Source organism: Notothenia rossii (assembly GCF_949606895.1).
Source record: "Notothenia rossii genome assembly, chromosome: 3".
NCBI lineage: Eukaryota > Metazoa > Chordata > Actinopteri > Perciformes > Nototheniidae > Notothenia > Notothenia rossii.
The window spans coordinates 251,670-270,235 of NC_136901.1; the positions used below are offsets into that span (position 1 = coordinate 251,670).

Sequence of the window (18,566 nt, forward strand, 5' to 3'; positions counted from 1 at the left end):
AGGTAGAGAGCCGGTTATTAAAAGATTCAAATAAAATAAATAATGGTTATTATTTTAACCGAAAATTCAACTGATGGAAATGTTTGAGGTTTTATTTCTATTTTTTAAAGTGTAGAATTGTCTTTATTATTAATTTTTTAGTGAGTAGAATATTATTTCTTTTTTACAGTGTAGTGAATTTTTCTTTTTTACAGAGTAGTGAATTATTTATTATTTATTTTTAGTGTAGTGTGGTATTTATTTTTTACAGTGTAGTGTGTTTACTTGGTGTCACAGGAACCACTCAGCTGTCCTGGATGTTTGACGTCACTCTCTCTGTAAATTTGACCGTTATAATAGAGAGGCGAAATCCCCTCATCTACTTCCGACCCATGGGACCTTATTTCGGAAAAAGTTTGTATTGAAGTCAATGGAGAGAGAAAACTTATCTTTCGATCCCGTTTGAATTGTGCCATGAATTACACATATGATGTTTGTCAATCTTAAAAAATAATTTCCATTTAAAAAAAAGTCACATTTTGTCTTAAAACTGTTGAAATATAAGACTATGAAAAATACGCAACTAGAAAGACTACAAATCCCAGAGTCCCGGTCCCGCATGCTTGCTCTCACGAACCGACTAACTCCCCTTGTGTGTGTGTACAGCTCTCAGAGTGCCCAGACTTGGAGTGATTGTCACCTCATTCTGAAAGAAAGAAGTGAAATGTGCCAACGTGACGGCCATCTTGGTGTGTGGTGCGAGACGGGAGATGTAGTTCATTGAGCGGTTTCACACAATGTGTTACTTCACAGTTTTACCACACATTTTTATTTTTTTGACTTATAAAATGATCTTTTAAATTGACAAACATCATATGTGTAATTCGTGGCACAATTCAAACGGGATCGAAAAATAATCTTTCTCTCTCCATTGACTTCCATACATACTTTTTCTGAAATAAGGTCCCATGGAGGTCCCCCGGAAGGGGAGGGACTTCGCCTCTCTATGCCGGAACCTGACTAAAGAACTTTCAAAATAAAAGTACACATGTTGTTAAAATGAATTCATTAACGGATTTCTCAGCTGTTTAAAACAAAAGCTGTAATCATAAAGAAGCAGTTCTTAAATCATGAGTTTGTTCATTAGAATAAAGTAGTTCATGTTCATTTGCTTTTCTATAGCTGTTGAAACTAAATAATAATATACACATTTCTTCTGTTTGAGTTTTGAAACAAAAGGAATTATAATAACCATAAATAAAATATAACAACAAACTACAAAGGTGGAGTCTAACTCGGACAGGAAGTGGAGCAACTGGACTTGCTGCTGTGTTTGAAACCCTTTCACAATAAAGTTTTATTTGAGGCTCAGGAGCAAAATATTTAGACACAAAATATAATGGTTTATAACTTTTTATTGTTATGAAACATTCTCTGCTTCCTTTCATTATTTAGATAAAAGAGTGACGGCCCCTCGCTCTCAGGTGGGGAGGAAGAAGAGGAAGGGACATCACTTCCTGTCCTCGGCAGCGAGCAGCACGGCGGCTGCGCTTTCTGTAGCTTCCGTTAGCATCACCGCGGCGCGCCTCTCCGTCTGGAAACAGTTTCAATCAACTTTATTTAAACAGATCATTCAAATGACCTGTATTTAGACAGGTCTATCGAATGACCTGTATTTAGACAGGTCTATCGAATGACCTGTATTTAGACAGTTCTATCGAATGACCTGTATTTAGACAGTTCTATCGAATGACCTGTATTTAAACAGTTCTATCGAATGACCTGTATTTAAACAGGTCTATCGAATGACCTGTATTTAAACAGGTCTATCGAATGACCTGTATTTAGACAGGTCTATCGAATGACCTGTATTTAGACAGGTCTATCGAATGACCTGTATTTAGACAGGTCTATCGAATGACCTGTATTTAGACAGGTCTATCGAATGACCTGTATTTAGACAGGTCTATTGAATGACCTGTATTTAGACAGGTCTATCGAATGACCTGTATTTAAACAGGTCTATTGAATGACCTGTATTTAAACAGGTCTATCGAATGACCTGTATTTAGACAGGTCTATCGAATGACCTGTATTTAGACAGGTCTATCGAATGACCTGTATTTAGACAGGTCTATCGAATGACCTGTATTTAGACAGGTCTATTGAATGACCTGTATTTAGACAGGTCTATCGAATGACCTGTATTTCGACAGGTCTATTGAATGACCTGTATTTAGACAGGTCTATTGAATGACCTGTATTTAGACAGGTCTATTGAATGACCTGTATTTAGACAGGTCTATCGAATGACCTGTATTTAGACAGGTCTATTGAATGACCTGTATTCAAACAGGTCTATTGAATGACCTGTATTTAGACAGGTCTATTGAATGACCTGTATTTCGACAGGTCTATTGAATGACCTGTATTTAGACAGGTCTATTGAATGACCTGTATTTAGACAGGTCTATCGAATGACCTGTATTTAGACAGGTCTATTGAATTACCTGTATTCAAACAGGTCTATTGAATGACCTGTATTTAGACAGGTCTATCGAATGACCTGTATTTAGACAGGTCTATTGAATTACCTGTATTCAAACAGGTCTATTGAATGACCTGTATTCAAACAGGTCTATTGAATGACCTGTATTTAAAGAGTGGGGGGGCACTCACGGCGCTCTTGAAGTCCGGGTCGCTGACGTCTCGCAGGTTGATCATCACGTTGTAATACGCTCCAAACACCGCCGTCTCTAAAGCCTTCGCTGCCACCTGCACATTTCACAATTAAGCTTTAATTGAACTTATATCAACTTCAGATTAAATGTTTTACTTTGAAATAAAGTTTTCATTTGGAATCTGCTGGCCTTGAAAACACTCATTATCTGATAGCTATAGTTTCCTGAGGCGAGTTGGGTTATCATCGATGTTTTCTCACCTGAGCGTCGGACTTGCAGGCGATGTTTCCGTGGACGACCATTTCCTTCAGAGGAGCCCAGAGCAAGTTGATCCTATCAGCCAGCGCTAAGGGCACGCTGAGCGCCTGCCGCAGGCCGTCCTGAAGAGAGGCGTTCCTCCTATATATAACATATATATCATCATATATAACATATATCATCATATATAACATATATAACATCATATATAACATATATATCATCATATATAACATCATATATAAAATATAACATATATATCATCATATATATCATCATATATAACATCATATATAAAATATAACATATATATCATCATATATAACATATATAACATCATATATAAAATATAACATATATATCATCATATATATCATCATATATAACATCATATATAAAATATAACATATATATCATCATATATAACATATATAACATCATATATAACATCATATATAACATATATATCATCATATATAACATATATAACATATATATCATCATATATAACATATATAACATCATATATCATCACATATAACATATATATCAACATATATAACATATATAACATCATATATAACATCATATATAACATATATATCATCATATATAACATATATAACATCATATATAACATATATAATATCATATATAACATATATAACATCATATATAACATCATATATAACATATATAACATCATATATAACATATATCATCATATATAACATCATATATAACATATATATCATCATATATATCATCATATATAACATCATATATAAAATATAACATATATATCATCATATATATCATCATATATATCATATATAACATATATAACATCATATATAACATATATATCATCATATATAACATATATAACATAATATATAACATATATAACATCATATATAACATCATATATAACATATATAACATCATATATAACATATATAACATCATATATAACATATATATCATCATATATAACATATATAACATAATATATAACATATATAACATCATATATAACATATATATCATCATATATAACATCATATATAACATATATATCATCATATATAACATATATAACATCATATATAACATCATATATAACATATATATCATCATATATAACATATATAACATCATATATAACATATATAACATCATATATCATCATATATAACATCATATATAACATATATATCATCATATATAACATATACAACATCATATATAACATCATATATAACATATATAACATCATATATAACATCATATATAACATCATATATAACATATATATCATCATATATAACATATACAACATCATATATAACATCATATATAACATCATATTTCATCATATATAACATATACAACATCATATATAACATCATATATAACATCATATATCATCATATATAACATCATATATAACATCATATATAACATATACATCATCATATATAACATCATATATAACATATATAACATAATATATAACATCATATATAACATATATATCATCATTTATAACATATATAACATCATATATATCATATATAACATCATATATAACATCATATATAACATCATATATAACATATATATCATCATATATATCATCATATATATCATCATATATAACATCATATATAACATCATATATAACATCATATATAATATCATATATAACATCATATATAACATCATATATAACATATAAATCATCATATATAACATATATAACATATATTATCATATATAACATCATATATAACATCATATATAACATATACATCATCATATATAACATATATCATCATATATAACATCATATATAACATATATAACATCATATATAACATATACATCATCATATATAACATATATAACATCATATATAACATATACATCATCATATATAACATATATATCATCATATATAACATATATATGATCATATATAACATATACATCATCATATATAACATATATATCATCATATATAACATTTAAATCATCATATATAACATCATATATAACATATATATCATCATATATAACATATAAATCATCATATATAACATATATATCATCATATATAACATATATAACATCATATATATCATCATATATAACATATATATCATCATATATAACATATAAATCATCATATATAACATATAACATATATATCATCATATATAACATATAAATCATCATATATAACATATAAATCATCATATATAACATCATATATAACATATATCATCATATATAACATATATAACATCATATATAACATCATATATAACATATATATCATCATATATAACATCATATATAACATCATATATAACATATATATCATCATATATAACATCATATATAACATCATATATAACATATAAATCATCATATATAACATATAAATCATCATATATAACATATAACATATATATCATCATATATAACATATAAATCATCATATATAACATATAACATATATATCATCATATATAACATATATATCATCATATATAACATATAAATCATCATATATAACATCATATATAACATATATCATCATATATAACATATATAACATCATATATAACATCATATATAACATATATATCATCATATATAACATCATATATAACATCATATATAACATATATATCATCATATATAACATCATATATAACATCATATATAACATATAAATCATCATATATAACATATAAATCATCATATATAACATCTTATATAACATATAAATTATCATATATAACATATAACATATATAACATCATATATAACATATATAACATCATATATAACATATATAACATCATATATAACATATATAACATCCTATATAACATATAAATCATCATATATAACATATAAATCATCATATATAACATATAACATATATAACATCATATATAACATATATATAACATATAAATCATCATATATAACATATATATCATCATATATAACATCATATATAACATATAACATATATAACATCATATATAACATATAACATATATAACATATATAACATCATATATAACATCATATATAACATCATATATAACATATAACATATATAACATCATATATAACATCATATATAACATATAACATATATAACATCATATATAACATATAACATATATAACATTATATATAACATCATATATAACATATATAACATTATATATAACATATATAACATTATATATAACATATATGTCATCATATATAACATCATATATAACATATAACATATATAACATCATATATAACATATAACATATATAACATCATATATAACATCATATATAACATCATATATAACATATAACATATATAACATCATATATAACATATAACATATATAACATCATATATAACATATATAACATCATATATAACATATATGTCATCATATATAACAGGTTGATCCTGTCAGCCAGCGCTAAGGGCACGCTGAGCGCCTGCCTCCTACAGGTATATAACATTATATATAACATCGATTATAAATATAATATATATAACAGTGTTTTTCTAAACTGTCTATTGATGTTAAAAGTTGCAAATATAAAAAACGTCACTTTTGTTTTTCCTCTTCGGAGTTCTTCGGCATCTTCAGCGCTGCCTGGTGGACACAGAATATACAGGAAGTCGTCAGAGAAAACAGTCGTACAGTTAACAGTAAATTCGTACAAATAATATTGTAATATTTAATATAATAATATCGTAGAGTTGCGATGTTTAATGATAATAAATTATATTCTATAGCGCTTTTCTTGAACCCAAACACGCTTTCAATTTGGGAGGGAGGGTAGACAAACAAAACAAACAAACAAAACAAAACAGAAAAGCAGCTACATGTTTCTCACCATGGCTTGTTATTAGTATAATAAAAACATCGTAGGGTTACGATGTTTCTCACCATGTAGCTGCTGAAGGCGTGTTATTAGTATAATCAAAACATTGTAGGGTTACGATGTTTCTCACCATGTAGCTGCTGAAAGCGTGTTATAAGTATAATAAAAACATTGTAGGGTTACGATGTTTCTCACCATGTAGCTGCTGAAGGCGTGTTATAAGTATAATAAAAACATCGTAGGGTTACGATGTTTCTCACCATGTAGCTGCTGAAAGCGTGTTATAAGTATAATAAAAACATTGTAGGGTTACGATGTTTCTCACCATGTAGCTGCTGAAGGCGTGTTATAAGTATAATAAAAACATCGTAGGGTTACGATGTTTCTCACCATGTAGCTGCTGAAGGCGTGTTATAAGTATAATAAAAACATTGTAGGGTTACGATGTTTCTCACCATGTAGCTGCTGAAGGCGTGTTATAAGTATAATAAAAATATCGTAGGGTTACGATGTTTCTCACCATGTAGCTGCTGAAAGCGTGTTATAAGTATAATAAAAACATTGTAGGGTTACGATGTTTCTCACCATGTAGCTGCTGAAGGCGTTTTATTAGTATAATAAAAACATTGTAGGGTTACGATGTTTCTCACCATGTAGCTGCTGAAGGCGTGTTATTAGTATAATAAAAACATCGTAGGGTTACGATGTTTCTCACCATGTAGCTGCTGAAGGCCGAGGCGTCGCGGTCGACCATCGTTAGCAGCTCGGTGGCGGCGCTATGAAACGGGGGAATGAGTTGCCGCATGACGCCGTCCAGACTCTCAAACTGACGCTTCCCGTACGACATCTGACCCACCATGCAGGCCAGCGCCGCCCCCTGAGGCCGGGAGGGGAACCACACTCTGAGTACTTATATACTACACTCTGAGCATTCATGTATTTATATATATGTATATGTATAAGTTACCATGGCAGCGATGGCAGCGGACACTGACCCCCCCCCAGGAGCCGGAGTTCTGGAAGCGACGCTCTGAACGAAGTTCCTCAGAGAGAGAGAAACCAGAGGGCTGTCCCCCCCCCCCACCATGTACCTGCACAAGTAAACACATCAGGTCCACTCTGTATACTGTATAATATACTGTACTGTGTACAAATACTCACTCTATGATTCTCTCCTTGGGGTTGAACGGAGCGAGAGAGTCCAGGCCGAGTTTACTGATCACCTGACACAGAAATATAATATAACATAAATATTAATAAATAAATACGATTAAAATGAATGAAATGAATAAAATGAAAAAAATGAATAAAATAATATAAAGTAATATAAAGTAATATAGTGATGAGGACTGACCAGGCGGACTTTGTGCTCCTCCTCCACGATGAAGAGCCCGTCTCTGTTGATGAAGAAGTCAGCGGCGGCCATTATGGCTCTGAGGGGGACCAGGCCCACCAGCTGGGAGCCGACCACGGGCAGCTGCAGCTCCTGCAGACCCACGTTCATATCTTTATATATATAATATATACACAGTGACAGAGCCCCTCTCACCTGGGCCTCCCTGCAGACCTCCAGGTAGGTGTATATGTGTATATGTATTTATGTGTATATGTGTATATGTGTATACACAGTGACTCACCTGAGCCTCCCTGCAGACCTCCAGGTAGGTGTATATGTGTATATGTATATATGTGTATATGTGTATATGTGTATACACAGTGACTCACCTGAGCCTCCCTGCAGACCTCCAGGTAGGTGTATATGTATATACAGTATGTATATATGTGTATACACAGTGACTCACCTGAGCCTCCCTGCAGACCTCCAGGTAGACCGTGTGCAGCGCCGTCCTCTCAAAGTCCAGCAGGTTGGTGCTCACCTGAGCCAGATTCTGCTCCTCCAGGAACCAACCGAGAGCCTGGAGGTGCTGCAGGAGACCAGGCTGGAGATTATAGATTATAACATGTTATAGATTATATAACAGCGTTAATTTAAGAGACCATCAGAGTAGGAGATAAAACTACTAAAGAGAACTCAGACTCCCAGCATGCACCTGGTCCTTGGAGAGGGGGGCGTTAACTTAAGAGACTGTTACAGCCGCTGCCTTCCTGGGGCTGTCAAGGCTGGTAAACCTGCTTGTGTGTGTGTGTGTGTGTGTGTGTGTGTACACCGGAGCGGCGCAGTTTCTCCGACGTCCCGCCCTCGCTGCATCCGAAGAGGTGATTGGATGAGACGTCATCCAATCCCCGCCCTTTCCGGCACATCTCCCGGGGGGAGGAGTACAAAGGCTGGGAACGGAGATCATTCTGGAGGCTCTGTGTAGGGAGACAGACGCCTCTAGCCTGGCGATACTTACTGTGTGTGTTATACTGTTAGCTCCCCCTGTAATCCGCAGATACTTAGCCGAGTGCAAGTAGAGTGTTGTACCTTTCTATTGTGTAACGTTGTGTAGGAGTATTAGCTTAGACCCAGGTGATTAGCACCTGTTGACCAGCTGTTGTTATCTGTTTAAAACGCGTTAGCTTAGACCCAGGTGATTAGTACCTGTTGACCAGCTGTTATCTGTGCAAACCGTATTAGCTTAGACCCAGGTGATTAGCACCTGTAGACCAGCTGTTATCTGTGCAAACCGTATTAGCTTAGACCCAGGTGATTAGCACCTGTTGACCAGCTGTTATCTGTGCAAAACGTATTAGCTTAGACCCAGGTGATTAGTACCTGTTGACCAGCTACAGCTGTGTGTGTGCAGCTTTCTTGAGTCACATTTTGTACCCCGTGTAACGGGAGGGTTTTGTTTCTTTATAAACTTCCTTTTGAAGTTCTCTCTTGTTGTAATAAAACCACTTATAATTATTACCAATACCACTCTGGTCGTGTTATTTCCCCTTTGGCTCCCCTAGCCCAATAGGGAACGTAATAGAGACCATCACAGTTACTAAAGAGGACATTAGTGAATGTGTATGCTCCAAATAGTTTACAATCTAAATTATTTACCTCGCTGTGCCCAAAGGTATTGCGGTCCATAGAGGGTCCTCTTATTATAGGTGGCGATTTCAACTCTGTCTGTGACCCTATAGTGGATCGATCCAGCCACCCTCTCCCTTCAGATAAAAAAATGTCCGTCGCCTTGAGGGACTTCCAATCCGAGCTCGGTATTACAGATGTGTGGCGCCTAGTGCACCCAGATGCCCGAGAGTACTCTTTCTATTCCGGTGCGCATAACTCCTACTCAAGGATAGATTACATAATGATGTCTTCAGATTTGATCCAGAATGTTATTGAGATCAAAATGCATAGTATATTATTAAGTGATCATGCTGCGGTATCTGTCACATTTTTCCCTCCAACCAACCCTTGCAAATCCAAACAGTGGCGACTTAATACATCTGTAGCCTACTCAAAAATGAAAAATGCACACTGCTCATTAAAAACCACATTTTAGATTTCTTTGAGATCAATCTAAATTCTGCACCAAGCGTCACTACTGTCTGGGAGGCTTTTAAAGCAACATGCAGGGGCTGGGTAATTAGTTTCTCCTCGGCAGAGAATAAAAAGCGCAGAGAGGTGAAATCCCAATTAAACTTTAAACTCAAGACTCTAGAAGAGCAGCATATGCTAGACCCATCCAATGTAGATCTAAGGAACTCACTTCTCACCTCTAGGACTCATTTGCAGAAACTTGTACATGAGGAGACAGCTTTTGCTCTTTTTCGTTTACGAAGAACATACTTTGAATCCGGAGACAAAGCAGGGAAAATGTTAGCTCATAGATTGAAACAAATAGAAAACAGACAGATTATTCCAGCGATCAGAGATGAGCATGACAGGCTATAGTGTGATGCAGCCAAAATCAATGAATCTTTCAAGAACTATTATTCTAAATTATATAGCACAAAAAATAACTTGAATGAAGAAGCCTTAGATAGCTTTTTCGGAGATTTTAACCTCCCGAGCGTCAGCTTGGCTGACAGATCTGCTATGGAGGCACCTGTTTCCCAAAATGAAATAGAAAACGCAATCATGAAGATGGCATCAGGGAAAACTCCAGGGGACGACGGTTTTGGAACAGAGTTCTATAAATGTTTTAAAGAACAGCTTTCACCATATTTACTGTTGTTATTCAATGAAATATTAGAATCTGAAGCCATGCCTCCCTCCATGAGCAGGGCCATTATCTCATTGTTGCCTAAACCGGGCAAAGATCCTTCTCTGATGGGTAACCACCGCCCTTTAAGCCTTCTAAACTGTGACTACAAGATTCTAGCCAAGATACTGGCACTCCGTTTGGAGAAGGTGGTTCCATCTATAGTGCATCTAGACCAAGTAGGTTTCATTCCAGGCCGTCAGTCCTCAAATAACATGAGGAGGGTTTTTCAGATTATCCTAGAAGCAAGCTCCAGCAATTTGACAATGATTGCAGCATCACTAGATGCTGAGAAAGGTTGTGACCAAATAGAATGGAAATATCTGTTTTACACGCTCAAAAAATGTGGCTTTGGGCCCAAGTTGATTAGCTGGGTAAAGGCTTTGTATAGCGCTCCCTTCTCTTCTGTTAGAACTAATGGGTTAATCTCAAAACCTTTCCCCTTATACCGTGGTGTGAGGCAAGGGTGTCCTGTTAGTCCCCTACTTTATATTATGGCTCTACAACCATTAGCCTGTGCAATTCACGCTAATGGTGACATACATGGTGTGAACATTCATGGACACGATTTCAAATTAAATATGTACGCTGACGATATACTTCTTACTTTGAGCAAGCCAGCACTCTCTATACCCGCAGTTCTTGATATGATACATTTATTTGGCAGCTTCTCTGGATATAAGATAAATTGGAACAAGAGTGAAGCAATCCCACTTAACTCATATACATATAAACACAACCTAATGAGCACCCCCTTTATTTGGAAAACAAATGGAATGAGGTATTTGGGAATTAACATCTTCTCTCATATCTCTAAAATCTTTAGCCTTAACGGCCCTGCTATTTTCCAGTCCATTAAGGAGGACATCAACAGGTGGATGGCCATACCACTCTCTCTATGGGGCAGAGCAGAAACCTTGAAAATGAATGTTCTCCCAAGGCTTTCTCATATTATCTCCTCTATCCCTCTTGAATTCCCACTAAAATGGTTTAAAGATATCAAATCCCTATTCACTCAGTTCCTTTGGAATAATAAGAAACCCAGAACCGCACATAAATAATAAGTTGATCATTCCAAGATCAATGGGAGGTTTGGGAGTCCCAGATGTATTCCAGTATTATCTGTCCTTCAATGCAAAGTATCCATTATCGTGGGCGTACAAAAGTGCCTCTTCGGTAGGCAGTTGGCAATGGCTGGAGCAATCCATCATGTCTGTAAACCAAAACATATCTCTGGCATCAATGTGGTACTGCCCAAAACCACCACCCTCAATGGATAATACCATCATCCGCTTTTCATGCTCTATTGTAAAGCAACTGCACAGGAGACTCAACATAGAGGGGCTCTCTTTACCATCTTGCCCCATTTGGAGTAACCCCTGTCTTTCTGCAGGAGGAGGCACTTTAAGTAATAATATCTGGCAGAAGGCTGGTATTACTACACTTGGACAGATATATAGAGACCAAACCCTTCCATTTCAACAACTCAAAAATCAGTATGGTCTCTCAGGCTCGTCTTTTCTATCATATGCACAACTAGCATCTATTATCAGTACAAAATGTAAGGAGGGAGCCATGCCTACTTCATGTATGGAAGAGGACCAGCGCCTCAAGAAAGCAATCATATCATCAGGTGTGGTCTCTAACATTTATAAATTATTATCTAGGGCTAACCCGAATACCTATTCTCCTGTCCAACTGTCCTGGGAGCATACCTTGAATATCTCTCTGTCTGCTTTGCAATGGAACTCCATTTGGAGGTCAGCTATGTTCTCTTCTAAATGTGTAAGATTCAGGATCATACAGTTCAAAATTCTAAATAGAGCTCACATCACCCCTGTTACAAAATCCAAGATGGACAATAAACACAGAGATTTATGCTGGCATGAATGTGGCAAGCGAGGTACATTGTTGCACCTACTCTGGGAATGCCCAGCGGTAAAAAAACTTTGGTCAGAAGTAATATCCTTATTGTCTGAATCTTTAAAAGTTAATTTCCCTACATGTCCCATTGCATGTCTACTGGGTCTCAAGCCAGATGGCAATCCTGCAAGGACTACCGATCGGCTCTGGACATTGGGCTGTTTAGCCACAAAAAGACTCATCCTATTAAACTGGAAGGAACGCAAACCAGCCTGCTTTACTAGGGACTCATGGCTGAGGGAGTATCTGGACCTACTGAACATGGAGCGTGCAGCTTCTCTGCTGGGGGATTTTGAGGGGAGACAGGAGGATTGCGGTTCACTGTCCGCAGCTCTCCTGTCTAACCCTGTCAATATGGCATCTCCTATGTAATGTATAATGTATTGTGTATGTAATGTCCTGTGTATGTCACAATCAGCTGTCTTAGGAAGTCATCCTTGCATCCACCCCCCCCCCCCCCCCTCCTACCCTGTTACGTTTTGTTTAGTTGTTTGTTGTTACATGTTTTGATGTACGGTTTGTTATCTGGAGCAATGTCTGTTTATTTTATAACTGAAAAAAAAATATATATAAAAAAAATAATTCCCAAAACAAAAAAAAAGATGCCTTGAATTTGAAAACCTCCTTGGCAATAAACCCGATTCTGATTCTAAGAAAAACAACAACAAAAAACTAAAGAGGACTCGGACTCCCAGCATGCACCTGGTCCTTGGGGAGGGGGGCGTTAAATTAAGAGACCATCACAGTTACTAAAGAGGACTCAGACTCCCAGCATGCACCTTGTCCTTGGGGAGGGGGGCGTTAAATTAAGAGACCATCACAGTTACTAAAGAGGACTCGGACTCCCAGCATGCACCTTGTCCTTGCCGCGGCCCTGCTCTCGGAGGTCCAGCGCGATGCGGTGCGTCTGCTCTTTGGTTGCGATCAGATTCACGTTGAACGCAATCAGGAACTTCCGAGCGCCAGTTACCGTGGCGCCCCACGACGGCACGAAGAGGGCGGGGCCAAAGTCAGGCGACCAATCAGGATTCTTCAACTGCAGGACAGAAACAAATACTTATTATAACCTTTAATCTTTAAAAAGCTTTAACGAGCTATCCTAAAGTTAGCACACTTAACTGACGTTATTTTGAAACCCAAACCCTCCTTGTCTCCTACATTTCCCAGAATGCCTTGTGTTAGATAAGTAATAGTATAGCAAACAGGAAGTGGTCTCACCTTCTCAGGTAAAGCTTCGTATTCTCCGGCTCGGACCGACGGAAGATTCCTCCTCGACTCTTTCCTCGCCGCCTCTCCGTACAAATACACTGAAGACAAAGAGGGTTAGCCACATGATAACGTAACTACATGGATACTATTGTTAGCCACATGATAACGTAGCTTCATACATGGATATTATTGTTAGCCACATGGTAACGTAGCTTCATACATGGATATTATTGTTAGCCACATGATAACGTAGCTTCATACATGGATATTATTGTTAGCCACATGATAACGTAGCTTCATACATGGATATTATTGTTAGCCACATGATAACGTAGCTTCATACATGGATATTATTGTTAGCCACATGATAACGTAGCTTCATACATGGATATTATTGTTAGCCACATGATAACGTAGCTACATGGATATTATTGTTAGCCACATGATAACGTAGCTACATGGATATTATTGTTAGCCACATGATAACGTAGCTACATGGATATTATTGTTAGCCATATGATAACGTAGCTTCATGCATGGATATTATTGTTAGCCACATGATAACGTAGCTTCATACATGGATATTATTGTTAGCCACATGATAACGTAGCTTCATACATGGATATTATTGTTAGCCACATGGTAACGTAGCTTCATACATGGATATTATTGTTAGCCACATGATAACGTAGCTTCATGGATATTATTGTTAGCCACATGCTAACGTAGCTTCATACATGGATATTATTGTTTGCCAGATGATAACGTAGCTTCATACATGGATATTATTGTTAGCCACATGGTAACGTAGCTTCATGCATGGATATTATTGTTAGCCACATGATAACGTAGCTTCATACATGGATATTATTGTTAGCCACATGATAACGTAGCTTCATACATGGATATTATTGTTAGCCACATGATAACGTAGCTTCATACATGGATATTATTGTTAGCCACATGGTAACGTAGCTTCATACATGGATATTATTGTTAGCCACATGATAACGTAGCTTCATGGATATTATTGTTAGCCACATGCTAACGTAGCTTCATACATGGATATTATTGTTAGCCACATGCTAACGTGGCTTCATGGATATTATTGTTAGCCACATGCTAACGTAGCTTCATACATGGATATTATTGTTTGCCAGATGATAACGTAGCTACATGGATATTATTGTTAGCCACATGATAACGTAGCTTCATACATGGATATTATTGTTAGCCACATGGTAACGTAGCTTCATGCATGGATATTATTGTTAGCCACATGCTAACGTATCTTCATACATGGATATTATTGTTAGCCACATGCTAACGTAGCTTCATACATGGATATTATTGTTAGCCATATGATAACGTAGCTTCATACATGGATATTACTGTTAGCCACATGCTAACGTAGCTTCATACATGGATATTATTGTTAGCCATATGATAACGTAGCTTCATACATGGATATTACTGTTAGCCACATGCTAACGTAGCTTCATACATGGATATTATTGTTAGCCACATGATAACGTAGCTTCATACATGGATATTATTGTTAGCCACATGGTAACGTAGCTTCATGCATGGATATTATTGTTAGCCACATGCTAACGTAGCTTCATACATGGATATTATTGTTAGCCACATGATAACGTAGCTTCATACATGGATATTATTGTTAGCCACATGGTAACGTAGCTTCATGCATGGATATTATTTTTAGCCACATGATAACGTAGCTTCATACATGGATATTATTGTTAGCCACATGGTAACGTAGCTTCATGCATGGATATTATTGTTAGCCACATGATAACGTAGCTTCATACATGGATATTATTGTTAGCCACATGGTAACGTAGCTTCATGCATGGATATTATTGTTAGCCACATGCTAACGTAGCTTCATACATGGATATTATTGTTAGCCACATGATAACGTAGCTTTATGGATATTATTGTTAGCCACATGCTAACGTAGCTTCATGGATATTATTGTTAGCCATATGATAACGTAGCTTCATACATGGATATTACTGTTAGCCACATGCTAACATAGCTCCATACATGGATATTATTGTTAGCCACATGCTAAAATAGCTTCATGCATGCATATTATTGTTAGCCACATGATAACATAGCTTCATGGATATTATTGTTAGCCACATGATAACATAGCTTCATGCATATTATTGTTAGCCACATGATAACGTAGCTTCATGGATATTATTGTTAATCACATGATAACGTAGCTACATACATGGATATTATTGTTACTCACATGATAACGTAGCTTCATACATGGATATTATTGTTAGCCACATGCTAACATAGCTTCATGCATGGATATTATTGTTAGCCACATGCTAACATAGCTTCATGCATGGATATTATTGTAAGCCACATGATAACGTAGCTTCATACATGGATATTATTGTAAGCCACATGATAACGTAGCTTCATACATGGATATTATTGTTAGCCACATGCTAACATAGCTTCATGCATGGATATTATTGTTAGCCACATGATAACGTAGCTTCATGGATATTATTGTTAATCACATGATAACGTAGCTACATACATGGATATTATTGTTACTCACATGATAACGTAGCTTCATACATGGATATTATTGTTAGCCACATGCTAACATAGCTTCATGCATGGATATTATTGTTAGCCACATGATAACGTAGCTTCATACATGGATATTATTGTAAGCCACATGATAACGTAGCTTCATACATGGATATTATTGTAAGCCACATGATAACGTAGCTTCATACATGGATATTATTGTAAGCCACATGATAACGTAGCTTCATACATGGATATTATTGTTAGCCACATGCTAACATAGCTTCATGCATGGATATTATTGTTAGCCACATGATAACGTAGCTTCATACATGGATATTATTGTAAGCCACATGATAACGTAGCTTCATACATGGATATTATTGTTAGCCACATGATAACGTAGCTTCATACATGGATATTATTGTAAGCCACATGATAACGTAGCTTCATACATGGATATTATTGTTAGCCACATGATAACGTAGCTTCATACATGGATATTATTATTAGCCACATGCCAACAGAACTTCATGGATATTATTGTTAGCCACATGATAATGTATCTTCATACATGGATATTGTTGTAAGCCACATGTTAACGTAGCTTCATACATGGATATTATTGTTAGCCACATGATAACGTAGCTTCATGGATATTATTGTTAGCCACATGATAACGTAGCTTCATACATGGATATTATTGTTAGCCACATGATAATGTATCTTCATACATGGATATTATTGTTAGCCACATGATAATGTAGTTTCATGGATATTATTGTTAGCCACATGATAACGTAGCTTCATACATGGATATTATTGTTAGCCACATGATAATGTATCTTCATACATGGATATTATTGTTAGCCACATGATAATGTAGTTTCATGGATATTATTGTTAGCCACATGATAACGTATCTTCATACATGGATATTATTGTTAGCCACATGATAACGTAGCTTCATGGATATTATTGTTAGCCACATGATAATGTAGTTTCATGGATATTATTGTTAGCCACATGATAACGTAGCTTCATACATGGATATTATTGTTAGCCATATGATAACGTAGCTTCATGGATATTATTGTTAGCCACATGATAACGTAGCTTCATACATGGATATTATTGTTAGCCACATGATAACGTAGCTTCATGGATATTATTGTTAGCCAGATGATAACGTAGATTCATTCATGGATATTATTGTTAGCCACATGATAACGTAGCTTCATGGATATTATTGTTAGCCACATGATAATGTAGTTTCATGGATATTATTGTTAGCCACATGATAACGTAGCTTCATGGATATTATTGTTAGCCAGATGATAACGTAGATTCATTCATGGATATTATTGTTAGCCACATGATAACGTAGCTTCATGGATATTATTGTTAGCCACATGATAACGTAGTTTCATGGATATTATTGTTAGCCACATGATAACATAGCTTCATGCATGGATATTATTGTTAGCCACATGATAATGTAGTTTCATGGATATTATTGTTAGCCACATGATAACGTAGCTTCATACATGGATATTATTGTTAGCCACATGATAACGTAGATTCATTCATGGATATTATTGTTTGCCAGATGATAACGTAGATTCATTCATGGATATTATTGTTAGCCACATGATAATGTAGTTTCATGGATATTATTGTTAATCACATGATAACGTAGATTCATACATGGATATTATTGTTAGCCACATGATAACGTAGATTCATTCATGGATATTATTGTTAGCCACATGATAACGTAGCTTCATGGATATTATTGTTAGCCACATGATAACGTAGATTCATACATGGATATTATTGTTAGCCACATGATAACGTAGCTTCATGGA

The 18,566-nt window shown here is 35.2% G+C and overlaps 1 protein-coding gene across 6 annotated transcripts in view; it reads right to left on the minus strand.

Annotated features, from left to right (window-relative positions):
* Window positions 1–1,376: 1,376 nt before the first annotated feature.
* Window positions 1,377–18,566, minus strand: part of ftcd (formimidoyltransferase cyclodeaminase) — a 38,834-nt gene continuing 21,644 nt past the window's right edge. For 4 of the 6 annotated variants that reach the window (XM_079669050.1, XM_079669048.1, XM_079669047.1 and 1 more), the window contains 11 exons: window positions 14,125–14,213; window positions 13,763–13,942; window positions 8,644–8,781; window positions 8,196–8,327; window positions 8,003–8,064; window positions 7,809–7,932; window positions 7,557–7,718; window positions 6,566–6,609; window positions 2,921–3,059; window positions 2,659–2,754; window positions 1,377–1,573 (listed from right to left, as the gene is read on the minus strand). In XM_079669050.1, the coding sequence (XP_079525176.1) occupies window positions 1,490–1,573; window positions 2,659–2,754; window positions 2,921–3,059; window positions 6,566–6,609; window positions 7,557–7,718; window positions 7,809–7,932; window positions 8,003–8,064; window positions 8,196–8,327; window positions 8,644–8,781; window positions 13,763–13,942; window positions 14,125–14,213 (1,250 nt within the window). In that variant the 3' untranslated portion in view covers window positions 1,377–1,489. Of the gene's footprint in view, window positions 1,574–2,658; window positions 2,755–2,920; window positions 3,060–6,565; window positions 6,610–7,556; window positions 7,719–7,808; window positions 7,933–8,002; window positions 8,065–8,195; window positions 8,328–8,643; window positions 8,782–13,762; window positions 13,943–14,124; window positions 14,214–18,566 lie in introns of those variants that run through there. The other 2 variants (XM_079669049.1, XR_013806060.1) reach the window with 2 other exon arrangements.